Raw genomic sequence first — 25414 nt, forward strand, 5'->3', positions numbered from 1 at the left:
TCCTTTGGCCTTTTGAGCAAGATGAAAAAACAGCAATGCTGCATTATTTTGAGAATGGTCCTGTAGCCCTACAAGATTATGAATTTGAGGATCTTGCCAATGTAAAGGGTAAAGGACAATATTATTGCTGATGCACTTCAAGGTCGCCAGGGGTAATGGTTAATTATGGTTTATAACTCTGCCTGTATGGATATGATTGGATCTAACTGAGAATTTTGAGACATTTAGCTTACCTAAATTTCAGCTGAAAAGGCAAGGCATGTGAAGAGTTCAGGAACATTCTGAAAGTGTCAGTTGGAGGATGTGGCTCAGAACACAGGAAGGGCAGTTAGTGAGTGAGGGTTTAACTGAAGCTGAAGCCCAGTTCGTTTTTTCCTGAAGTTTTCTTTTGTTAATTCGTTAGAGCAACTTGTAAGCTTGCCTGTTATATGTAATAAACTACAAAAAAGAAGAAGTTTCTATGAGTGTATTGAATCAATAAGCAATTCAAGTAGAAGGGGACTGTGGAGTCTTCCTTGACACAGTTCCAACGGAATTGCAAGGAAACAGAGTCCAGTTAGAGGACACCATGGAGAACTCCGAAGAAGAAGCAAGCAGCACAGACTTCCTTAGAAGCAGTTAAGGAAAGAGTTGGTGTCTGCAAATTCTTCAAACCATCTCCAATCGTTTCCAGCATTGCAAGTATTCTTTATTCAGTTAGACTTCATGGGAGGAGTCAGAGCCCTAAACTTTCAATACTATTAAACCATTTTTGAACTGTTACTTATTTGTCTGTGGGTCTTACACTCTGTTCTGACCAAGTGCAAGGCACCTGATTTTTAGTTTGCTTGGGGAACGGAACACTAGCCCTTTGAAATCGTGGGCTTTGCTCAGTCTTAACAGTGATGGGAGAAAAATTAAAGAGAGGCAGATCTGGTCCTGGCTGTCTTCTCTGCCCACTGTTCGTTTTCAGCCAGGAATCCAAGTCCAGTGACGATCAGCATTCCCCAGCTGGCTGCACCTGCATTGCCACATCTTTTGAATCTGACTCAGCAGCCCAAGCGAAACACTTGCTCAGGCAACATTTTCCTCATCCTGTTCACTCAAGGTCAAAAGGCGATCAGGACAGGAGACTCCCAAAGCCTCCCCACCCCTCCATAATTTCAGGTGAAGTACCAAGCCCAATCAACTATCTTGCTGTTCCCAAAAACTCTGAAGCGATCAGAGCAACCTGGAGAGGCTGGGATATCACAGGAAGAACTGGAAAGCCCCCGTTTGATTCCCGGCTCTGCCATGGACGCCTTGGGCAGTCACATCCTCTCTGCCTGACCTACCTCACAGGAGTGATGTGATAACATGGAGGAGGATGTAATCATGGAAAGAAAGATGTAATCATGAAAGGAAAGATGGGCCCCTTCTCAGTCCAATTTCCCAACTGGATATGGCAGAGACAAGTCACTTTGGTGGATTATGGGTGCTTGGAGATCTAGTATTCTGACTTATGTTGTGGGACGGGGAGGAGGGAAGAGTCCAACACAATACATTTTCCCTTTTTCTATCACATTTCCCCAGTCCAAAATAAAAGAGTTTGCTTGATTAATGCTAAAATAGCACTTATACAGATGTCTTTATATAACGACTACAGAACAAGCACTCCCTTGAGTCGAGAACTGAATTATTCCAAGGCAGAATATGGGTGGACATCTGTCAGGAATTAAGTCTGGTGGGCAGAGAATACTCTGATGTAACCTGACTGATATGTAGCCTGTCCTTCCTTCCTTCCTTCCTTCCTCCCTCCCTCCCTCCCTCCCTCCCTCCCTCCCTCCCTCCCTCCCTCCCTCCCTCCCTCCGATGTTATAGCTTTAACATAGATTGTAGACAACGAGGCTACGTCCCAGACCCAACAATATTCCATGTGATGGAGGTCTGGTTGGGACCTACACGTGGGAGATTCCTTAGATGAATCCTGGTCTGTCACAAAAGGGCAGTTCAGATCTGCTCTTTGCCATGCTAGCTGGCAGTGCCCAGGCAGCAGGAAGGCCGGGTGACGCTGTGAGTGGAAACAGACACTCAAGACAACAGCAGGAGGGCTTCAGAGGACCCTGGTCCAGATTCCCTGGTCAAGAGGGTTGAACATGAGCAGCCACGGAAGGAGAAGCAGACAAAGAGTCCTGGTTCAAAAAGTTGTTTATCGGCAGTTCACATTCTGTAAAACTAACCCGTTCAAAGGAGACAAATTCCTGCCTGGCACATGGAGGCCTGACCTGCCTCCAACCTGGGATCCAAAGTCCTCGGCAAAGGCACTTGGCTCAGAAAGAGGCACTGAGGTTTCTGGGCCATCCGTCGCCAGCTGCCCCACCCCCCACCCCCACCCAGCTCCTGGCTTAGCTTAGGTTTTCCTCTGCTTCAGCCTCTCAATGTACATCTGGAGGGACTTCTGGATGGAGTCCCTGGAGATGAACTGGACAAAGTTCTGGATGTCGGCGTCCCGATGCTTCAGCAGGCGATCCACTACTTCCTTCCGCATCATGGACTTGGTAATCTGGCGGGCGTGATCTGGGCAGCAGAGGGAGGAAGCCAGTTGGGTTGAGCAGCTGGTCCTCCGGTCCTCCCCCAACTCACTCTCAGATCGAAGCCACCCAGCCTGTAGCCTCCTGGTTGGCAACTGAGAGTGGAGGGAGAAACAGCCCCCAAGAGACCCAGGCTTGGCCCAGTGGCCTCCAGTTGCCGATCCCTGGTTTGGGTCCGAAGCCTTGCAATGCACATGGCGCAGATCCGAGTCTTTAAATCCCGGTTCCAGGAATTCAAGCTAACTGAGGTGGACACTTTCATCCCTTGATCTCCGACCCCATCCTTCTCTCCTTCCACTGCTTACAAAGACTGCCCTCCTAGCTCTCCATCTGCACCTGTTATGGGGGGGGGAGGGCAGGAGGAGAAGCTAGGACCTCTGAGTGGGTTGTAGCAAACAGGAGAGAGATGAAATGGAATGGCTCCTCCCCAGCCTTTAGAGAGAAAACACTTTCAAGGGCTGCTCCCTTGGCAACCCTCAGGGACTACAAAGGGACTCCAATGCAGAGGCCTCCACCCCGGCAGTTTTCATTGGTGCCCCCCCCATGAGTAAAATCTTACTCAGCTCCCCAAGCCACTGCTCATTAGCCCTAGAACCACAAACTCCTGCACCCTCCCCCCGCCCCGCTTTTTAGTTTCTGCCTGTATAGTCCCACTCTTAGGTTTGGGAGGCAGACTCCCTTGTGCTTCCTCACCTGGAGTGGCCAACCACTGAGCCATCACCTGCGTCGCTGCACTCTGGAGCCTCTCTTCAGGCACCAACTGATCCACCAGGCCAACTTTGAGGGCGTCCGAGGCAGGGTAGAGGAGCCCGAGCTGCAGGGATTGCTCTGCAGCCCTGTGGCCAATGGTGCTCACCAGCGCGTCTTTGAACCTGCCCACAAGGGACAAACGCTCAGGTCAAGGGCACAGTGCTGGCTAGCCGGTCTGCGTGCCACCCACTCCCAACAAAAAGACCTCTGGCTGCTCCTCCAGCGCTGCCTCCCTCACCAGAAAGGCGCAACAATTCCCAGCTGCGTCTCATTCAGACCAATGCTGTATTTGGGATTCTCGGCCATGATCCTGTAATCGCACGAGAGCGCCATGAGACAGCCACCGGCAGGGCTGGAACCCTAGAAGGAGGGAGCACAACACACAGGGTCTGCTTTGACTCCAAAAAGCACCCCGAGACTCCAGCAGCTTTGTAGCCAGCCTTCTCTGTTCTTCTCTTCCCCTCCCACAGTGTATGTTTCTTTAAAAGTTATTTATTGACTTAAAATACTCTTGCAACAGACGCATGCTGGGGGCAGCTCATTCTCTAAATGCAAAACCGGCTTGCTTTAAGTGCAGGGTCCTCCGGGACAAAGTTCACAGCATGCTGGCCAAACATTGAGGCAGTTTCCCGAGTTGTGAATGAGCTCCACTGTTCTCCAGACCAGACCGCCCCAAGCAGCGGAAGGCTTTTAAAAAGAAAACAATGGTGACTAATTGTTATGGCGCAGCCTGATCTGACTGGGGACCCCCGGAAGGAAGACTCAGATGGAGAGGAGGGGACAGTTTGGGTTCTAGATTCCCAGGTGCTGCCTGTAAACGGAAGGCCTGAGCAGTCAATAGTTCCTGCAGGATCAGGACTAGAGGCTCAGCAGAGCATTCAGGCAGGGATCCACAGACAGGTCCCAGCTCTGAGATTCCCCAGCCAGGATCTAGCTCTGAGACTCTTCAGCCTCTGGATACTAAGCCAGAGGGGACCCTGTCACCTCCACTCACACCCTGTCTCCAGAGTCCCAGGAGCAGACTGAATGCTAGCTTACAGCAAAGGAGACGCAGAAGCAGGTTAGCAGTTATGAGGCGAGCTGAACTGGACGCAAAGTCTTTGCAGGAGCCAGACTACCCAGCTGCAAGAGGTTATTGCACTAGGGCAGTGATGGCAAACCTTTTTGAGACCAAGTGCCCAAATTGCAACTCAAACCCCATTTATTTATCGCAAAGTGCCAACCCGGCAATTTAACCTGAATGCTGAGGTTTTAGTTTAGAAAAAACCGGTTGGCTCCCTCTTCCCCTGCCCCACCTGCTCGAGCAGGGGCCAGCCTGCTCTAGCCTCCAGCAAGTCCCGCGCGCACCGCTCTGTGTCTCTCTAGCATCTCTGCCTCCTCTGTCCCCCCCTCCCCCTCAGGCAGCAGCCACCCGGAGCACAGGCAGCCAGCTGAATCCTCCCTGCTCACCATGGTGCGTGCACATCCTGCTCAGTGGCCTAGGCCAGCTTAGATGTGTGTGTGTGGGGGGGGGGGGTGTTTTTCCACACACCCCATGATGTACTCTGTGTGCACGTGCCCACAGAGAGGGCTCTGAGTGCCACCTCTGGCACCCGTGCCATAGGTTCACCATCACTGCACTAGGGAATGGGAGGCTGGCTGTAATAGAGAGGTTGCAGCTGAGCTAGTTTGTGGCAGCAACGTTGTGGTTCAGTTTGTAGGTCATGGTTTCTGCTTCTAGCTTTGTCTTGGTTCCAGACTCTGTGGATCCATTAAGCAGCTGAGCCAGGTAAGAACTGTGTCTGGACTATCTGTTGGTTCCTGAGGACCTGTCTACAACACTAATGCGGATGTTGCAGTTTCCAGGCCTCACTACAAACAGGCGGCCCGATCCTCAGGTGCCACCCATTTCCTTGTTTCATGTGCAGGAACTTTAATGCCCACCCGCCATTTGCAATGCAGGATGTCATGCATGTATTTTGCCATTTAAATGCAGGCCACCCCCTTTCCCCAGCCCTCCCACTTCCTGTGGCTATTCTAGTATTACAGCTAAACAGGGATGTGTTCCTCCCAGCAAACCAAGGATCGATCTCAAGGGAGTCAGACAGCAAGAAAAAGAACTTGCGTTGATTGCAGCAACCGTCACCAGACTGGACTTGTACAGCTTCAGCCACATCTCCTGCACGGCCTTCCAGAACTCCGCATAATGCTCCGGGCTCTTGCCGTGCATCTCAGTGATGTCCAGCCCGGCCGAGAAGATGTGGGGGACAGCCTGGGGAGAAAGAGGGGAAGCAGCTCAGGCTTTGCGATTTTTGTGACTGTCACACAACAAAAAGCCCCGCAGGCTGGGCAAGACCCGGGAGGAAGGCAAGATCTGCCAGCGTGCCACCCCCACCCCCAAAAAACCCAGTATCACCTGCACAGCTCACTTGTGTTGCAAAGAACAGCCCTCGCCTGTCAGTTAAGGGGGGCGTCCTTCCTTAAACCCAGGCCACACGCAGGACCCAACAGGAGTGCCGGAGGATAAAATATTCCTTCCTGGCACTCAGCCTTGGAGCAAAATCCAACTGTTGAGCTGCCCAGAATTTTGGAACAAGATGCCACGCTAGTACTGCTGCCCCCCAGAAATAACCACTCGCTGCTGGTGCCAAAGCTCTGCACGGCCCAACCCTTCCGCTTTTCATTTGTTCATCTCAGCCTGAAACACTTTCTCAGTGGATCCGCTTCTCTCGTCTCCCCCTACACCCTTGTAGGGAAGATGAAGTTAGTCCAAGCTGCTTCTCAGATCAACAGAGAGGAGATGTCTTCATTCATATGCAACACTTGCCTGTTTTGTAACATCCTTCCCTTCTGGGGAACCTTTCTCTTGTTTGTAGTCTTAATACAGTATAAATTTGACAAAGTGCAGACTCAAGAAGAAGAAGAGTTTGGATTTATATCCCCCTTTCTCTCCTGTATGGAGACTCAAAGGGGTTGACAATCTCCTTTCACTCCCTGCCCCCACAACAAACACCCTGTGAGGTGGGTGGGGCTGAGAGAGTGCTGAGAGAACTGTGACTAGCCCAAGGACACCCAGCTGGCATGTGTTGGAGTGCACAGGCTAGTCTAGTTCCCCAGATAAGCCTCCCCAGCTCAAGAGGCAGAGCGGAGAATCAAACCCGGTTCTCCAGATTAGAGCGCACCTGCTCTTAACCATTACACCAAACCCAGCAGTGGAATTGATTCTGTTCCTCTCTGAGGTGCCAGGGCTCCCCTTGCCGCATTTTGAAGCTCACCATGACCAGCTCAGACTTGGACAGCCCCGCTGAGCCATCGACTGTCAGCTCTTGGAAGCTAAATAGGGCCAGCCCCGGTCAGTACTTGGGTGGGAGGAAACCTCCAATGAAGTCTGGGTTCACAATGCAGCAGCAGGCAGTGGCAAACCACCTCTGTTAGACCCCTTCTGCACATGCAGAACAATGCACATTCAATCCACTTCCACAACTGTTTGCAAATGGATGCAGTAAAGTATTTGGTGCAGTAAAATCCAGCCTCAAAGTGGGCTCAAAGTGGATTTAAAGTACATTATTCCGCAAGTGCGGAAGGGGCTTTAGTCCCATGCCTTGAAAACCCTACAGGGGACTCCATAAGTCAGCTGTGATTTTAAATACATAAGTGACTCACTCCAAGTCATCTTGGGAGGAGGGGTCCTGCCATTCAGTCAGAGTCTGATTCCTCCGTCCTGCCTTCTTGGCAAGTTAAAGAGAAAACTACGCCCCCCCTCCGAAGCAGCTGCCTCCCCAGGGACACAACGAAGCACACGCAGGCCGCTATGGTGGTCTCCAGCAGGCCAAGTGGCAGCAGCAGAGGAGGAGCCCCGGTTCCCAGGGGCTGCAGCAAACCCAGAAGCATCCAGCATCCACCCCCTCCCTCCGGGGCTGCATACCGAGGTCAGGATGACGCCTCGACAGGCCTTGTCATTCTCCAGCTTCTCCAGGCTGATGGTGAACTCTGTGAGCAGCTCCAGGCTGAGGCTGTTCACGGGAGGGCTCTTCAGCTTCATCACTGCCACCCCTGCGCGACAGACCCACAAGTCAGCGGCAGAGAAAAAGAGCACCCATGGCCCTCCAACAGGTCACCTGGACTCTTGTGTCCTCACATTGGACTGAGGTGCCCGTGGGGCCACAGTGCCCACAAGCACCTCCTGTGGTGCCCGCTAAATATTTTTAGAAAGTGGGTTGGGCCAGGGGGGCTTTTGGCCAGCAAGGCTTCAGGTTGGCCGCTGGACATTTCATTGGCTGTGCAGTTTTTTTAAGCCCTTGCTTGGGCAGCAGCTGCCCTCACAGCACAAAGGTCTTCCATGTGTGACCGAAGGAGATCTACAGAAGCCCCTGTAAGACTGGTTCGCCCCCCCCCCCCCAAGCGGTTTTGTGTCAAGCAGGCTGGGAACCCCCAAGCTTAGCTGCTTTCGCAGAGGCAACCAGGGGTCCAGGGGTCACAGATATGGCCGCTGATTGCAACTGGCTCTGGGGGAGGGGGGGGGGGCTCCTGGCTCTGCTTTGGCTTATTTTACACCCCACCTTTCCTGGTGGTTCAAGGCGGCTGAAAAACCCTGGCTGCGCCCTCCACTCGCCACCTTTTCTGGAGCAACCGGGTGGGGGCCGCCGCAGAGAAGGCCGGGCTGCCCTGCTCCAGGGGGGCCGCCAGAGGAGAGGGCTGGCCTTGCCAGGCGCGTGGGGGGAGGGGGCTTTTGGAGCCGAGCCGCCTGGCAGCCCCCGGGGGCCGCCCCAAGTTTCGCCTCCCGTCCGCTGGGCGCTCCACGTGCTGGGTGCACAGCAGCGGCTGGCCGGCCCCGTCCAGCAGTCCTCGGTTGGCGCTGCCTCCCCGGGGCGGCCGGAGGGCTTCGGTTCCCCGCACGCGGGGGCCCCGTCGGGGCGGTCCCTCCCCTCGGTCCTACCTGCGCCCTCCTGCAGCTCCACCTGGACGGCGGGGCCGCTGAAGAGCCGCCGCGGAGGCGCGCCCGCCAGAGCCCGGGGGGGCCCGTCCAGGCGCCGACGGAGGGGCGGCCGCCAAGCTCGGCAGGCCCAGGCCGCCCTGCCCGCCATCTTCACGGGGAGCGCCGGGAGCAGCAGGAGGAGGAGGAAGGCCGAGACCCGCCCCTGTCCTGCCTCTTGCGCAAGGACCGCGCGCTACTCTCGAGGAGCGCTCGCAGTGTTGGCCTTGCAGACCGGGCGGCTCCTTCTTGGGGGCGGCGGGGGGCGAGAGAACCCCACTGGGCCGGCCGCCTCTTTCAGGGAGCGGAGCGGAGGGCGGCTTCTGCCCTGAAGGGGGATGGGGGCCTTCAATTCCTCTCGGGCTCCCTGGTTCACTGTCACCCACCTCGAGGCTGAGCAAGGCAAGAACCCCGTCGGGGAAGAAACTGCTTTTTATTAAAATGTTGAATTAAAATCCATAAATAAGGACAAGGCTCTCTAACCCCCCACCCCTCCCCCTACATCCTTCGTGAACGGAGACGCTGTCTGTCCGATTGTTGAACGGATGCGTTGCTGTATTTGTATAATTTGACGTCTCTATCCATAACATTAAGGAGTTTTAAAAACAAATTTAAGGCTGCTGTCCTCCTGCAGAGTACCCCCCCACACACACAAAAGTGAGATTTGCTTGCAAGGAAGCGTGCACAACATCGCCCACTTTCACGTGAGCGAGTGAACCAAACACAAGGACAGCTCCCAGGCCAGAGGTCTCCGGAAGACCACATGCAGCTGCATTTCATGGGTCATCAAATGGCCCTGTGGAGGGACGCCCCCCCCCCCCACATGTCCTGGCCGGGCAGAAAGCGATGAAGAAACTAGAAGAGAAGACCCATCAGTGTCAGGATGGGTCGTTGGTCACTCAGATCAAGTCAACTCAGGTCCCAATGGTCGCTGTCTCTGGTCCTGCCAGCTGGACCACGAAGAACGTGGACAGGAGGAAGGCACACCACTTTGCAATTTGGTGTGGGGGGAGAGGGTCAAGGGTCCTGCAGCGGACCACCCAGAACCCCCCAAATAAGCGGGTTCCAGGTTAAATCACGCCCGGACTCTCCCCAGCAGGCCAAATTACACAACTGGTGCCCTTCGTGATTGCAGACAGGCTGCTGCGCCGGGCTCACTAGCAAAGACAATAAGGCCGGGGAAGGCGGCAGGGACAGAAGGGGGACTCCATTCAGGAAGCCCAGCAGCTCCGCCCAAATGAGGGCGGAAAAAGGGCAGAGGGAGGTTGGCATGTGCAGCGACGCATGCTCCGCGGTCAGCCGCGCATGCTCAGTAGTGCGGGACGGGGACGGCGCCGGAGGGTCGTCGCCGGGATGTCGTAATCATTCGGCGCCAGCCGTCACGTGGGCCCTGACGGAGCGCCGCAGGGGAGAGGGGCTCGCCCGGAGGGTCGGGTTTGTTTCCGGAAGTGCCGCTCCCCGGCCGGGCCTAAGCCGCGGGCATGGAGGTGACCAGGAGCAGTGAGTTCTCCCAGCGGGCCTCCCCTGAGCATGTGCAGAGTGTCGTCGTCGTCCCCGCCTCGTATCTCGCTGTGGGAGGGGGAAGCGCCGGGCCTGGCTGGGCCCGCAGACCTGCCGCTCCCGGGGCTCCTTCGACCGCTGCTGCCGGAGGCCCGGGAATGGAGCGCGGCCATGCCGGTGTCCAGCTGCCTGGGGGAGGAGCGCCCGGCTCTTCCGGAGGAGGCTCGTAGCGGAGCCTCCGCGGGTCAGGCCGCTTCCTGTGGGAGATGCTCTCGAGAGGCCAGCTGGAAAGGGAAGCCTCGCCAAGGATCCCCCGAGCCCCAGCAGACAGGCAGGCAGGCAGCCCCCTCTGAGGGGACAAGGAAGGTCCGGGCAGCAGGGCCCTGGCTCGGTGGCACAGCGCCCGCTTGGCAGGCAGAAGGTCCCGGGTTCCATCCCCAGCAGCAGCAGCAGCTCCAGTTGAAGGAATAAGGGGGTGTGCAGGACCCCCCTTTGCCTGAGACCCGGAGAGTAGGCAGTGCTGACCTAGATGGATCAAGGGTCTGATGCAATGTGAGACAGATGTGGTTTATGTTCACACCATGAAAAACTTCCATACGTGAAGCTTCTATTAGAAGAAGGAGAAGAGTTTGGATTTATATCCCCCCTTTCTGTCCTGTAAGGAGACTCAAAGGGGCTGACAATCTCCTCCCCCCCCCTCCAACAAACACCTGTGAGGTAGGTGGGGCTGAGAGAGCTTCGAAGAACTGTGGTGGCCCAAGGTCACCCAGCAGGAATAGGTCGGAGTGCACAAGCTAATCTGGTTCACCAGATAAGCCTCCACACCTCACGTGGCAGAGCGGGGAATCAAGCCCAGTTCTCCAGAGTTCACCTGGTCTTAACCACTATGCCATGGTGGCTCTCCTATCCGATTGAAGAATTGGACAGTTTTCTCCAGGGCTCATAAGGGCTGAGAAATAAACACCGCCCCCTCACCCATGGCTGCTGTTTTGTGTGGTAAAATAGAACTTCCATGTTCAGATCAGCATATCTGTGAACATCAGTTGCAGCGTGGGTGTGCAGCATGCAGGGGGTGGGGGAAGCAGAATTCCAGAAGGGGATTGGATTGCTCGCAGTGCAAGTGAAGAGGGGCCTTATGGTACCTTCTCTTTTGCCATAGCATAGTGCATAAAGGCACATAGCATGATGATTACAAACACACAGGATAAAGGCAGTTGTGATCTTTTTAACTGGAGGCACTGAGGACTGAGCCCAGGGATTTCCACAGGCAGCCCAAATGCTCTGCCACTGAACAGAACACAGTTTGTCCTCTGGTATGATAGTTTGTCAGGTTCCCCCAGCGGAAGGCAGTTTTGGTCTCGGTGTCCTTGTTTGTGTGCTTCAAAGAGCAGGATGGTGAGCTAAGCTGGCTGCGAGTCTCTTCCCTTTTTGGAAAGGATCTTCTGGTAACACAGAGGTTTTCCCTTTCCCAGTCCTTTCTGCCTGTCCCTGTTGGAGTTGATGCCTGTGTGGTTTTGTGTTCTGGGGGGAAGAATTAGGACTAATAAAAGGAAACATTTTTTCACGCAACATGTGATTGGTGTTTGGAATATGCTGCCACAGGAGGCGGTGATGACCACTAACCTGGATAGCTTTAAAAAGGGCTTGGACAGATTGATGGAGGAGAACTCGATGTATGGCTACCAATCTTGATCCTCCTTGATCTCAGATGGCAAATGCCTTAGCAGACCAGGTGCTCGGGAGCAGCAGAAGGCTATTGCTTTCACATCCTGCATGTGAGCTCCCAAAGGCATCTGGTGGGCCACTGCAAGTAGCAGAGTGCTGGACTAGATGGACTCTGGTCTGATCCAGCAGGCTCTTTCTTATGTGTCTTCCCTTTGGTGACTCTGAAAAGGCTGGAGAGAAGAATGGTCAGAGCATACCTGCGGGGTGGAGTGGGGTGTCATTGTTTGCTTCAAGCTGGGAGGGTTGCTGGTGAAATTGGCATGTTTCTGTCAGGCCTGGCTCCTGCCTGGCCTGGTATCACCAGGCTGGCACCAAGGTCACACCTGCACTGACTGTTATCTGTATGTTAACGTGCCATTCTGCTTCAATTGAGAGCGCCTCCCTCCCCTCCCTGGGGCCAGAATGACTCTATTGCTGCTCTTGAGTTTAGAACACATCACAATGCAGGTCTAAAACACTGTTCCTTTCTTATTCTTACTGTTGTGGGGGGAGGGGGGGAGTCTGAAAGCGGGAAAGTTGGGAGATATGTGCTAGCTGCAAAAGCCAGGACCCCAACTCTGGCTTCTTGCAGCTAAGGTACTGACACAGTTCAATAACGCTCTTGAACCTTTCCTGAGTCTCAATTGTTGACTGGAGTAACAGACCCTAACAGTTTCCCTTATTGAGGGCGTGGGGTGCGTATGTGTGAAGAAAATTGTGGGAGTGGGCAGGTAATGCAGAAAGTCAGAGGGGCTGCATATCATTGGACCATCCCTAACCAAGAGATGAGGTGTCTTCATCAGAGTTTGGTTATAGACCCCTAGTGAGGTTATAGACTGGGGAGAGCGCCTTTTCTCACATTCCGGCATTTAAAGTGGGACAAGTCTAACTTGTAAACAGTGGTATCGTGACATTAACTGAATGGAGGGAAGATTTCTGAATGATTCCCCAGACTCCCGGAAAACCTGTCCTTGGGTTTCAGAGGGAAGGGGACATCTGTCTCACTCCTCCTTTTTGATGCATGCAGAAGAGTATGGCTCTTGGTGGCCTGATTTTCTTTTTCCCTCTCTTGGCTGTCTACAGATTTTAAGGATAACCTTGGGAAAATTTATGAAGCTATTGAAGAAGCGGACTTTTTGGCGATTGATGGAGAGTTTTCAGGTACTGCAGGGCTGATAATTGAAGTTGTGGACATTTTTTGTTAAAGGAGGGATGGTTTTTCTATTTTGCGTTTCTTGCTACTGGAAGGCGTTGTTACAGCAGGGTAACGGGTTCCAAGCAGCTGGCAATTGCAATCCTGTCTCTCCTCCCCACACAGAAGAGACCCCTAGTGAGGTAGATCGGGCTGAGAGTTTGGAGAGAATTGTGACTGGCCCAAGGTCTCCCAGCAGGTTTCATGTGGAAGAGTGGGGAATTAGAATTAGAATCATAGAGTTGGAAGAGACCCCCAAGGGCCATCAAGTCCAACCCCCTGCCATGCAGGAACACATAATCAAAGCACTCCTGACAGATGGCCATCCAGCCTCTCTTGAAAAACCTCCAAAGCACAACTCTCCGAGGCAGTGAATTCCTCTATCGAAAAGCCCTGATGGTCAGAAAGTTCTTCATGATGTTTAGGTGGAATCTCTTTTCCTGCACCTTGAATTCATTGCTCTGTGTCCTAGTTTCCGAGGCAGCAGAAAACAAGCTTGCTCCCTCTTCAACAATGACATCCCTTCAAATATTTAAACATAGCTATCGTGTCGTCGTCCCCCTTAACCTTTGGTTCTCCAGACTAAACATCCCCAGCTCCCTCAGTCTCTCCTCATAGGGCATGGATTCCAGACCTTTAACCATTTTGGTTGCCCTCCTCTGGACCCACTCCAGCTTGTCAATATCCTTCTTACATTGCGGTGCCCAGAACTGAACGCAGTACTCTAGGTGAGGCCTGAGCAATGCAGAGTAGAGTGGTGCAATTACTTCCCTTGATCTAGACATTATACTCTTATTGATGCATCCCAGGATTGCATTGACTTTCTTGGCTGCCGCATCACACTGCTGACTCATGTTCAGTTTGTGGTCTGCTAAGACTCCCAGATCCCTTTCACATGTACTGTTGTCGCTTCAGGTGTCACTTTAATTTCGAAACTCTGGTTCTTGCAGGATTATAGTCTCGCTGCCAATTTTTTCTTAACCACTAAGCCACGCTGGCTCTCAGTATGTTTGTAAGGGTCTGAACCTACAATACATTATGGGTTGCTTCTCTGGAAAGTTCTTGCTTTGTGGATTGTAGCCAAGCTGCAGTTATATTCATAAAAGCTTGTCACTGAATTTGGTTGGTGTAGCAACTCCAGGGTTAGAAACATATTTAGTCCCTTGGAGGCATGAGAGGAATAAAACTTTGGGGCCCTTTTTATGGGTGATGAATGCTTGGTGGCCTCTTTGAAAACAAAAAAAAACCCCTAATGTTATCTGGAGAGTAACCCCAGAGGCTGAGCCCCTTGCCTCCCTGGGAGCGTCAAGAAACCCTAAAGCCTTGTTTTGTCCCGCTTAGGCATCAGCGATGGACCGTCCGTCAGTGCGCTGACCAATGGCTTCGACACACCTGAAGAAAGGTATCAGAAACTGAAAAAGGTAAACATGCTGTTCTGTCACTGTGAGGCTGCTTTTGAAAAACTCTGGCCTGTGGAGGTGCAACGTAGCGCAGGTGAGCGTCTGGTCTCCCTTGTGCTGAGTGCAGTGCTGAAGGGAAGCCAGACCTCTGTTCCTTGTGGTTGTGCATGAATGAGCAGGGGCTAAAGTTTAATTACACAGAAAACACCAGCAAGTTTAATTACATAGAAAACATCGGTGTCCCGTTTAGAAAAATCTAGCCCACAATCAAACGTGACAAAAATCCTATTTTTCACATCCAATGGGTGACTTTTCTAACCCTTTGTGATCTATTCTGCTAGTTTATCTGTGGCAGTGGCTAGGACCACTCCTGTCAAATATAGGGCAGGCCAATTGTCGTTGTAGTTCCTTCCTTTTTCTTGCTTGGTGATCTCAAGAAGTAAAGATTCATTCTTCATCCTCAGAGAAAAAGCTCAGAGAATTTCTGTTGCTCCTTGTAAATAGTTCTTGTTAGTGATTCCGTGAAGTTTATGCAAAAGAGTGTGGTACGTGCGCTTGGAAACAGCTGTCTGCTAATACATTCCTGCCCCGATTTCCTCCTGGCTGTGCTTCTGTGACTTGATGCATGAAAGTTCTAATGCCAGGGACAGCAAACAGCAGGAGGTGAGTCTTATATAATAGGAGCCTCTGCTGAACCGATTTGTTTTCTCTCTCTTTTTCCTCTGCAGCATTCTATGGGTTTCTTGCTTTTCCAGTTTGGACTCTGCACTTTTAAATATAATCTCACGGAAGCAAAGTAGGTTGGTCTTTGAGAAACACTTCTAAGTCTAGGCTTATCAACATGGAATAAGCTGTAAACTGACTTCTGTTTCTCTTTTCTTTCCTAGGTACGTAATGAAATCATTTAATTTCTATATCTTCCCCAAACCTTTCAGCAGAACGTCACCAGATGTAAAATTTGTCTGTCAGGTTAGTAAGAAAATCAGCTTGTGCCTTTCTCTCCCCCAAGCTCCTGAGGCTTTAAGAATGCTTCTTGGGTGGGTGGAGTATCCCCAAAAATCTGTTCCACTGGCAGGATTTCTGATAGATCTTGCTCTGAGGCCTAGTCCCTAATTTTATAGAGGTTTGCTTGAGCCAAAAGAAAGAATGAAGTAAGTAATGTTGGTGATTCAAAGCCATACTTGAAGCTAGTAAGCTTAAATGCTGTTTTAATTTGCATAACTCAGTGTCTTGGTCCTTTGCCCATAGCCTAAGGGCAGACAGCCGCTACGTCTGCTGTATTTAAAAACAGCCCTATTTGCTGCTTAGACCACCACAATTTGTGGCTCCAGGCAGAGGCTTCAGAAGAAAGAAGAGGGCCCACAACATGCCAAAATTAGATCTCTTTGGGCTTCCTGGATGCTTAATGTCACCTAGGAAAGGATCCCTCTAATGTACGCTGCCCAAATTATGCAGCAGGTTCCTGGTTGCAAAGAAGTCATACTTTGATTTGTGCCTGAAAGTTGTAAACATGTCAACTCTTCTGTCTGGGGTTTTGATTCTGTATAAAGGGGGGTATTAAACAGTTTTGTGTTTTGCTTTGGGACAGCTATAGAAGTTCTGACCTGAGCATATTTGGGCTCCAGTAACGTGTCGTCTGCCATAAAGCCTTTTCTTTTTCTCTTTATCATTTCAGAGTTCAAGTATAGACTTTTTAGCAAACCAGGGATTTGATTTTAATAAAGTTTTTTGCAACGGTAAGCGTTCTTCCCTGTCCCTTGAAAATCATGACTGTAATTTCTCTTGCCTGTAGCGGTAGCAGCATCTCATCTGTGGCAAATCTCTTCTGACAAGGAAGTGCTTTTAGAGCAACTGCTGAGGAAGGGGAATTGCTGCCCATGAAGAGCTCTCTATCCCTTAAGCAGCAAAGGAGCCTGTTGAATGTTGTCCATGTGGGTCACAGTTCCCGTGGTTCTCATGACCTCAAATGACATTCTCTTCTGGGCTTCACAAACTACACTAATTTTGCTAGACACTCACCTAGTTTCCTGCTGGGGTTGGCGGGGTGGGGGGAGGCAGAAAAGCATTACAAAATTTGGATCTGCCCAGGTGTGGCCCATGAAGAAACACAGAAAGTTGGAAGAGACCTCAAGGGTCATCTAGTCCAGCCCGCTGCACAACATAGGGAATTCACACTACCTTCCCTTCTCCACGCTTCCAGTGACCCCTGGTCTGGGCCCACAGGATGATAAAAAAAAAACTTCCAGGATTTCTGGCCAATCGTGCCTGAAGGAAAATTCCTTTCTGACTCCAAAGTGGCGATTGGCATTACCCTGGGCATGTAAGAAAGGGCCACAAGCACTGAGGCATCCCTTCCTACCCTCCCTCTCATAATCTGCCTAAACCCACAAAACAATTGCTTAGAATCCCCTAAAGGAGGAGGGCCCCCACCTCCTCCCAAGGAGGCCTGTTCCACTGAGGGATCTCTCTAACTGTCAGGTATTCACAAAGAGACAAGGCAAGTAAATTAAACTGTTGACTTGCTTTTAACTGTTTAGGGCAGCTACCTTTTTGATAGATTTCTCTTATGTGTGTGCACCTTGCCTCTCTGTTACCATTGCTTTATGTGTTGCACATTCCTTGCCACTGGGGTGTGTGACAGCTTACTTGAAAGTTATATGGCTGTGTCTGAGGCCCCTTCTGCAGAATAATGCACTTTCAGTCCACTTTCACAATTGTTTGCAAGTGGATTTTGCTATTCCGTACAGTAAAATCCAGCTGCAAAAGTGCATTGAATGGGGATTGAAAGTGCATAGTTCTGCAGATGCAGAAGGGGCCTGAGAGAGCCATAAAAGTAGCCCAAGAGCCAGTGTGTTAGAGGGTTGAAACCCCCTTGGATACAAAGTGCTTTTCTCTTCCGAAGGAATCCCTTATTTAAATCAAGAGGAGGAAAGGCAGCTACGGGAGCAGTACGATGAAAAGCGTTCCCAAGCTAACGGGGCCGGAACTTTGTCCTATGTGTCCCCAAATGCTACCAAGCACCCTGTGACTATTCCTGAGGATCAGAAGAAGTTCATTGAGAATGTGGTGTAAGTGGAAACCTACAATTCAAAGTCCTGATATCCGTAGGGTTGTGGTGTCACTCCACCTTTTTGAAATGGAAGCAGAGGAACTCATTGTATTTTTAACCCTCCTGAATAAATTTTTTTGGCTGAAGAAACATAAGCCTATTTCTAAGCCATGATGTTTTACTAATTGCTTGTGCAACGTTCTAAATCTTTAGAGAGAAACAGAGGCTATAGTTTATCAACTGAGCATTAAGGCCTTTGGTTCAGTTTCTAGTCTTGCTGGTTAAAAGCCTCTTGCCAAACGGTGCTGGAAGGGACTGCTTCCAAGCCCAGTGGAATCAAAATATGAAAATGCTTGTTGAAGCATTGACTAAAGGCTGATATGAATAGTTAATGGAACATTTGATATGCAGGTGCACCTGATGACTGTTCTCTTTGAGATCACTGGAGCTAAAAGAGACGGCACCCACTGTGCTCTGTCTCCCTAAGGCAGTGATGGCGAACCTTTTCGAGACCGAGTGACGAAATTGCAACCCAAAACCCACTTATTTGTCGCAAAGTGCCAACACGGCAATTTAACTTGAATACTGAGGTTTCAGTTTAGAAAAAACGGTTGGCTCCGAGGCGTGCGTTACTCGGGAGTAAGCTTGGTGGTAGTCGGTGGCTTTGCTTTGAAGCAGCCGTGCAATGTTTCACATGAGTGAATAATGACCCTAGAAGGGTTAACTCAGAAGCAAGCCCCATTGCCAGCAACTGAGCTTACTTCCAGGTAAAGGATCGCGCTTTAGTTCTTTGCATGAAAATCAGTGGGGTTTAACAGCGCTTAACAGGGTTACCTACACTGCTTCCCCAAAACTAGGTCTTAGGTTTAATGATAATAATCAAGCCCAGGCCAGCCAAGATGTGTGTGTGGGGGACTCTGTTTGCGTGTGCCCACAGAGAGGGCTCTGAGTGCCACCTCTGGCACCCGTGCCATAGGTTCGCCATCACTGCCCTAAGGATTCCAGTGGCCACTTTCCCTTTCTGTGACCTCTCCCCGCCCCCGCGCTAGCACTGGCACAATCTCTCTCGCTGACTCAGATGTTGTCTTTGGCTCATTCTGTGCCCCGAAGAGACTGGCGCACGCACACAACCAGTGCTTCCACCTGGTCAAACCCAGAGTTGCTCACTGGAGGCAGGAAGCTGAGGTTGTGGCTGCCTTCGGAAAGCTCCGCCTTTCTCCCTTTGCCCCCAACTTGACCGATGAGAAATGACTCATTTTGAGTCCTCCTATCTCATATTAACACCAGAGAGTCTCACTGAAAACATTTCCTTAAAAATATGTACTATTTTTAAGGAAATTTACCCAATGTATTTATAGATTTCCATCTGGGATTTGAACTGTCTGCTCACACCTTCAGTTTCTCTCTCTCTCTCTCAGAGAACGGATAGAAGAGCTCTTACAGAAGGAGGAGAGTAGCAGCTTGGAGCTGGAACCATGCACAGGGTGAGTTCCCCCTGAAAATGCTTGTAGACTCTGGGGCAACATTTGTGTTTAGTTTTTGTATGAGAGGATAGATGTCATGTGTCAGGTCTCGAACCTTGAAGCAATAAACAGATTAATGTATTGTCGAAGGCTTTCACGGCCGGAATCACTTGGGTGCTGTGTGGTTTCCGGGCTGTATGGCCGTGTTCTAGCAGCATTCTCTCCTGACGTTTCGCCTGCATCTGTGGCTGGCATCTTCAGAGGATCTGATGTTGGGAAAGCAAGTGGAGTATATATCTGTTGGAGTGTCCAGGGTGGGTGGGGAAACCTTGCCTGTGTGAGTAACAGTATGCGACAACCAAGGTCAATAGCGTTGGAGGGAGCATCTGAATAGAAGTATGAGTAACAATGAAGATCTATAGCCCGGGAAGTAACCCTGTAGATAGCAAAGGTCACTCGGTGGGAGCATCTGAATAGAAGTATCTTGGCCTTTGTTTCTTTGTCTATGGTCATCCTGTGTTTGTGTGGAGCTGGTTTGACACAGTCTTGACCCTAGTATTAAATACTAGGGTCATTATTCACTCAATACTAGGGTCATTATTCACTCATGTGAAACATTGCACGGTTGCTTCAAAGCAAAATACTTTCTTTCCTTGTTATGTTACTGGAGGGAAGTTTTGCCTTTCTCAGAATCCTTGGGGAGACAGCAAGCATTCCCGAGTAAGCTAAACTCCAAAATTTCTCCAGTAACAGGCAACAAGGAAAGAAAGAAAATACTCAAAGATCTCAATTCTGAGGATTCAGAAATCATCATTCTACCAGCAGATAAAAGCCGTAATGTCAATGGCATCAAGTGGAAACAGACCAATACAAGCAAAAAAATCAGATAAACTTTTGGACTCCCACATGGGCCAAAAAGTTAAAACAGGACCTAAATCCAACAAAATCACCAGGAAAACCAACACCTTGATTAAAAAACTCCTCAATTCGATCCTATCATCTCGCAAACGCCTCTGCAAATCTGAGAGCTCAATTCCTCCTAGACTCTATATGGACTCTCAAAATCCAATAAGGACTCCACTCCACTCAGACCTATTGTAGAGTAAGGTTGATTCCCTGCATATGATTTGGCTTAAAAGTTTCTCTGGCCACACAACTGCAAATCCATATTGGACTTACTTTCACATTACATAATAGCATTGCTTAATTCAACCTACTCATTGAAAAAATCAGCAAACTCCCAAACTCAACCCTAACAGACAAACTGATCAGTTTTCATGTGGTGTCCCTATTCACCAAGGTCCCTATAGCAGACACCATGCATACCGCATTAACCGAGAGAAATTCCCCAAAGACATCACAGCCCTGTTTCAAGCCATTGTCTCACTACCAGCTACTTCCAGTGGGATAATGAATAATTATGAACAGAAAAGATGGGGTTGCCAGCGGTAGCCCTCTTAACCTCTAAATAGTTTAAATTTCTATATGGAACATTTTGAGAAACAAGCCCTGAAAAGCAAGCACCAAAAGCTCACCGTATGGTTCCAAGGGCGTGGATGACACATTCACCATTTTGGAGCTACTGGAGAAGGCGAACCTCAAACAAGTTCCTGGACCATATCAAGCAAGATCCACCCAAACATCCAATTTACTATGGAGAAAGAAAATGAAGGAAAGCTGCCATTTTTTTTTTAGATGTGTTTTAGGCCATCCAAACCAAACCAGCAATTGGGACACCACTGCATACAGAAACCTACTCACACAGACAGATATCTACAATAAAACTCCAATCACTATCCAGGGCAAAAAAAGGAGCACTATAAAACTTTGTACATCAAGCAAGAAACAGAATCTTGTGAACTCTCACCTCCTACAAGATGAATTGAATCACTCTAAACAGGGCTCTATGAGCTAATGGATTTGATTTACTCTAATACAGAAATCAGAAGGCTGCTGCAAGACCAAGAACAAGCCACATGAACAAAGATAAAGAAGCCATCTAGAGGGGAAGGTGTTCTTACCTGCATACATCAAGGGAACCACTGATCGCATAGGAAAACTGATGAAGAAGCACAACCTACAAACCATCTACAGAATCTACCTGGGAAAATTCAACTTAGATGCTTTCACTGCTCAGCAAAGGATAAGAGAGGATCGCTTTAGCTACTGCAGGAGTCTATCGCATACCATGCAGCTGTGGACAAGTCTACATAGGAACCACCACTAAACGCAGTGCACAGACACTTATCAAAGAACACGAAGGCACTGCAGGACTATTTCCAGCCAGAAAATCATCAGCAATAGCAAGAACATGATAAAGTTCAACCTGGACATAGAATATTATTTGAAAAAACAGAACTTCTGGACGTCTCTGAAAGCCACTACGGCCAGACTACACAGAGAAGCAATTGAAATCCATAAGACATGGACAATTTTAACAGGAAGGAAGAAACTATGAAAAATGAACAGAACTTGGCTGCCAGTGTGTTGAAAAAATACTAGGAGTCAAGACTGTGTCAAACCAGCTCCACACAAACACAGGATGACATTCATATAGACAAAAGAAACAAAGGCCAAGATACTTCTATTCAGATGCTCCCACCAGTGACCTTGCTATCTACAGGGTTACTCCCAGGCTATAGTCTTCATTGTTACTCATACTTCTATTCAGATGCCCTCAACTATTGACCTGGTTGCCGCCTTTGTTACTCACAGGCAAGGTTTCCCCACCCACCCTGGACACTCCAACAGATATATACTCCACTTGCTTTCCCAACATCAGATCCTCTGAAGATGCCAGCCACAGATGCAGGCGAAACGTCAGGAGAGAATGCTGCTAGAACACGGCCATACAGCCCGGAAACCACACAGCACCCAAGTGATTCCGGCCGTGAAAGCCTTCGACAATACAGATTCTGTATTGTTGATCAGCAGAGTTTATTGGCAGGCATTGAAGCACCCCGTTCTGGCAAACCTGGCTTTTGCTACCCTCTTTATTCCGATGTTAGTCCCCCTCACCCTCATTTTCCCCCAAAATGTGAGAAATAGTTAGTTTGGAGCCGAGGCACCCCAAGTTCGGCTGCAGATAGAGACAGAGGGCCACCTGGCATCCTGCCCCCACGAGACAACAGAAACAATCCAGGTTCCCATGAAACCAAAGTGTCAGGAGAAAGCCTAGTTGGTGTGTGAAGCCATAAAGTAAAGATCAAGGAAAGAATGCCCCAGAATGGCAGTGGTAACATACAGCAGGCTGGTTACACATATCTTGTAGCAATTACATTGTGTTAGGAATGCATCTCAGTCACCTGGATACAATCCCCTTGATGGTCCTGCCTGATGACCCTGATGGTCCTGCCATAATACTACTTTCCTCATCTACCAGGGGAGGACTGGGGCCCTTTGTTACTGTTACTCCTGCCGGAAATTTACAAACTGTCCTTGATAAGTACATATTTCTATATTTACCTGCTCTTTTCTGCACCTGCTCTATCACGTTCTCCCCCCGCCCCCCTCTTTCCAGGCCTCTATAAGGGAAACCACATTCCATTATCTATCATTCTGCCCTAGGAACTTAGTATCACCATTATATATACGTTGAATTATATTATGCTATCTACTTAAACCAATTCCACCTGGTGTTGGTAAGGGGGGGAGCTCTTACGTATATATCAATAAACAACTTATAATATACCTTATCTATAAATCCTTACCTTATCTACCAGTATCCTACTATAAGTCTACAATAAAGAACATCATACTTCAACTCTTGAGTTCTTCGGTTAAGACATCATACTTCAACTCTTGAGTTCTTCGGTTAAGACTGGACGCAACAACAGATGAAGAGAAGAGGCTGTGAGCCAGATCGTCTGGCTTTTCTTTATTAACTCCTTATTGACCCAGCCTTGGATGGAGTCAGTCTTACAATCTCGTCCTCTAATTCCATCCTTGTATAGAAGCCGCAGCTGCCAGAAATTTAGCCGCAGCCAAAGTAATACTAGGATCAGGATCGGCTGGCAGGGCAACTTGGGAAACTGTCTCCAGCTGCACCCACAGATTGCTCAAGGGGCACTCAGCACATATCCAAAGTAAATTTGTGTCAGGTTCTTGTACAACAGTCAGTAATTGAGACTCTAGAAAGGTTCAAGAGCTTTATTGAACTGTGTCAGTTATCCTTGCTGCAGAAAGCCAGAGCTAAACAGTCTGGTTTCTGCGGCCACATTTATCTCCAACTTTTCCCATTAGTCCAGCCCCCCTCCCAACTTCTCATAGTTTTATAGAACAGAATAACGAGGTGAGAACAGCTTTTGTTATGGGACTCAAGTATCTCAAGGACGTGAGATACGCTTTGCTCCAGGGCTCGGGTGGGGGCTGGGCGAGGATGCCCAATTCACTGTGTTACTGAGCGCAGTGATTAGAATAAAAGATGCCCCTTATCATAAGCAGATAACAGCAAGTCCAGGTATGACCTTGGCTCTGACTAGTTGTTGCCAGGGCCACTGGGACACCAGGCTTGACAACATGGGACAAAGTTTCAATTGTCCCAGACCCAAAAGCACAGAACCACTCTCAGCAGGGCACTCCTTGAAGCCCGCCTGCCAGAACCCCAGAGGGGAGGGCATTTCACCTGGCCTATCAGATGCTTGCTGGTCAGTTGACGCGCGCGTGCGTGTGTGTGTGTGTGACCGAGCCAGCTCTGCTCTGTGGACTTGACTCCTTTCTGTCTCTTTCTAGATTCCAGAGAAAGCTGATCTATCAGATGTTGAGCTGGAAGTAGGTAGTGCTGCCGTTGTCTGCTGAGGTGGCCGGGTTGGAATGGTTGCGGGGGCGGGGGGGGGGGGGGCTCTGGGAGGCTGACTAGCGGCGCAGTGCAGGCCAGTGGCTGGGTGGGTGCTCCAGCATAGCAGTGTGGAAATGGCAAGGGGAGTAACTAGCGCAGAGCCCTTTTGGGCCACTGCCGCCTCAGTGCTTCCTGGTTGACTGTGCCATTCCAGTGATTTTGCATGCCTGGAGTTTTTCCGCAGGTGTGTTTGCAGTAAGAAACTGAGTGGGGAGAGAGTGCGGGGACTTCTTCTGGAGCATTGGGGAGGGGGTCAGGGGAACGATGTGGGTGCTGAAAATTAAACAGGATTGAATCTGGTCACCCTTCAGGTGGGAGAGTTCTTGGGGACTCTCTTGTGCATGAATGGGGGGCCAGATAGAGATGCGCTGAGCAGTGCACAGATATTGGTGTTCTCCCAGAAAAAGTCCGTTTTCAGCCCCCTGCCTTTAAAAGAGCTGCTGCTTGAGGCACACCCTATGACGCTCTCATCTGACCTTTTCCCTACCAATAAGAAGGGGGAGAGAGGTCACGGCTGCCCCTTCTGGCAGGCAGAGGCGGAAGTGGTTTGTTCTGTAGGCAGCAGTTTCTCCCATGGTGAATGGGCAGCATGAGACCAGCTCCTGTGGGTCTCAGCCCACCCCTCCACCCCCTGAGTCTGCCAGACCAGAGATGGGTTAGAGCAGTGGCTGTGGAATTTCTGATACAAACAGTAACCAGGTGGCGCCTTTTCTTTCTTGTTTACTTCATTACAGGTATCCAAAAGGCATCCATGTTGAAACTGTGGAAACGGATAAGGTATCGCTGAAAAGTTTTCTGTTTTGTTGATGCAAAGGCCCCTTCCGCACATGCAAAATAATGCATTTTCAAACCACTTTCACAACTGTTTGCAAGTGGATTTTGCCATTCCGCGCAGCTTCAAAGAGCATTGAAAGCAGTTTGAAAGTGCATTATTCTGCATGTGCGGAAGGAGCCAAAGTCTTGTGCTCTGATTCTGGGCTGTTGGAGGACTTTAAGCAAGCCTGACACTGGTTGGTGTTTGAAGGGCAGTCGCCCTATGGAGGTTTTGAACCGGCAGCCTGCAGGCGGGAGCCGACCTTTCAGGAGTGTCCTTTGGCCTCTGCACATTTTGCTCAGTGGCCAGTTGCCCACCATTCCCCTCTTAGGGAAAATGGCTCCCCAGAAGAGGGATGGAGGGAGGGAGGCAGTTTGTACTGTGAAGGCTGCAGACTCAGTTGCCCTGGTCATCCTAGGACAGTGATAGCAAACCTTTTCGAGACTGGGTGCCCAAATTGCAACCCAGAACCCACTTATTTATCGCAAAGTGTCAACACAGCAATTTAACCTGAATACTGAGGTTTTAGTTTAGAAAAAAGGTTGGATCCAAGGCATGCGTTACTTGGGAGTAAGCTTGGTGAAGCAACTGTGCAAAGCTTCGAATGGGTGAATCATGACCCTAGGAGGGTTTACTCAGAAGCAAGCCCTATTGCCAGCAACCAAGCTTACTCCCAGGTAAAGGACTGTACTTTAGTTCTTCCCATGAAAATCAGTGGGGTTTAACAGCGCTTAACAGGGTTACCTACACTGCTTCCCCAAAACTACGTCTTAGGTTTAATGCTAATAATTGAGCCCAGCTGCCCAGGCCAGCCTAGACATGTGGGGGAGGGGGGGGGTGACTGCGTGTGCCCACAGAGGGCTCTGAGTGCCACCTCTGGCACCTGTGCCATAGGTTCGCCACCACTGTCCTAGGACACATTGGCTGCATTCCTGTGGTGTCCGCATGACGAGGTAGTCATAGGATCATGGAGTTGGAAGAGGCTCCAAGGGCCATCAAGTCCAACCAGTCCTACTGATACTATCATAGACACACATACAACAATCCTGTGTAGAGCTAATTGCTATCTATTACGCTAATCCTAATCATTATAGTTACACCATCAAGTCCAACCCCCTGCCATTCAGGAACACACAATCAAAGCACTCCCGACATATGTTCATCCAGCCTCTGTTTCAAAACCTCCCAAGAAGAAGACCCCACCA

General features: G+C 50.0%; 2 protein-coding genes across 4 annotated transcripts in view; one reads left to right on the forward strand and one right to left on the reverse strand.

The window, feature by feature from the left end:
- Positions 1-2148: 2148 nt before the first annotated feature.
- ECI1 (enoyl-CoA delta isomerase 1) lies at positions 2149-8555 on the reverse strand. The gene is made up of 6 exons (XM_048495388.1): positions 8215-8555; positions 7204-7331; positions 5404-5550; positions 3538-3659; positions 3243-3421; positions 2149-2535 (listed from the first exon to the last, which is right to left on the reverse strand). The coding sequence occupies exons 1-6, from the start codon at positions 8360-8362 to the stop codon at positions 2369-2371; spliced, it is 891 nt and encodes a 296-aa protein (XP_048351345.1). The 5' UTR covers positions 8363-8555; the 3' UTR covers positions 2149-2368.
- A 1046-nt stretch (positions 8556-9601) lies between these two features.
- Positions 9602-25414, forward strand: part of PARN (poly(A)-specific ribonuclease) — a 29461-nt gene continuing 13648 nt past the window's right edge. For 2 of the 3 annotated variants that reach the window (XM_048494292.1, XM_048494293.1), the window contains exons 1-10: positions 9602-9750; positions 12538-12615; positions 13988-14067; positions 14775-14842; positions 14934-15015; positions 15722-15782; positions 16949-17114; positions 18514-18579; positions 23290-23328; positions 24130-24172. In XM_048494292.1, the coding sequence (XP_048350249.1) occupies positions 9732-9750; positions 12538-12615; positions 13988-14067; positions 14775-14842; positions 14934-15015; positions 15722-15782; positions 16949-17114; positions 18514-18579; positions 23290-23328; positions 24130-24172 (702 nt within the window). In that variant the 5' untranslated portion in view covers positions 9602-9731. The remainder of the gene's footprint in view (positions 9751-12537; positions 12616-13987; positions 14068-14774; positions 14843-14933; positions 15016-15721; positions 15783-16948; positions 17115-18513; positions 18580-23289; positions 23329-24129; positions 24173-25414) is intronic. The other variant, XM_048494294.1, reaches the window with a different exon arrangement.

This window comes from Sphaerodactylus townsendi, linkage group LG04, assembly GCF_021028975.2.
Source record: "Sphaerodactylus townsendi isolate TG3544 linkage group LG04, MPM_Stown_v2.3, whole genome shotgun sequence".
Taxonomy (NCBI): Eukaryota; Metazoa; Chordata; class Lepidosauria; order Squamata; family Sphaerodactylidae; genus Sphaerodactylus; species Sphaerodactylus townsendi.

Excerpts from the sequence above, each read along its gene's own strand:
- ECI1 (XM_048495388.1), bottom strand. The coding sequence starts at position 8,362 with ATGGCGGGCAGGGCGGCCTGGGCCTGCCGAGCTTGGCGGCCGCCCCTC. Across the intron at positions 5,551-7,203 it reads GAGGCGTCATCCTGACCTCG|GCTGTCCCCCACATCTTCTC; the intron begins GTATGCAGCCCC and ends CTTTCTCCCCAG. Across the intron at positions 3,422-3,537 it reads GGAATTGTTGCGCCTTTCTG|GTTCAAAGACGCGCTGGTGA; the intron begins GTGAGGGAGGCA and ends CCTTGTGGGCAG.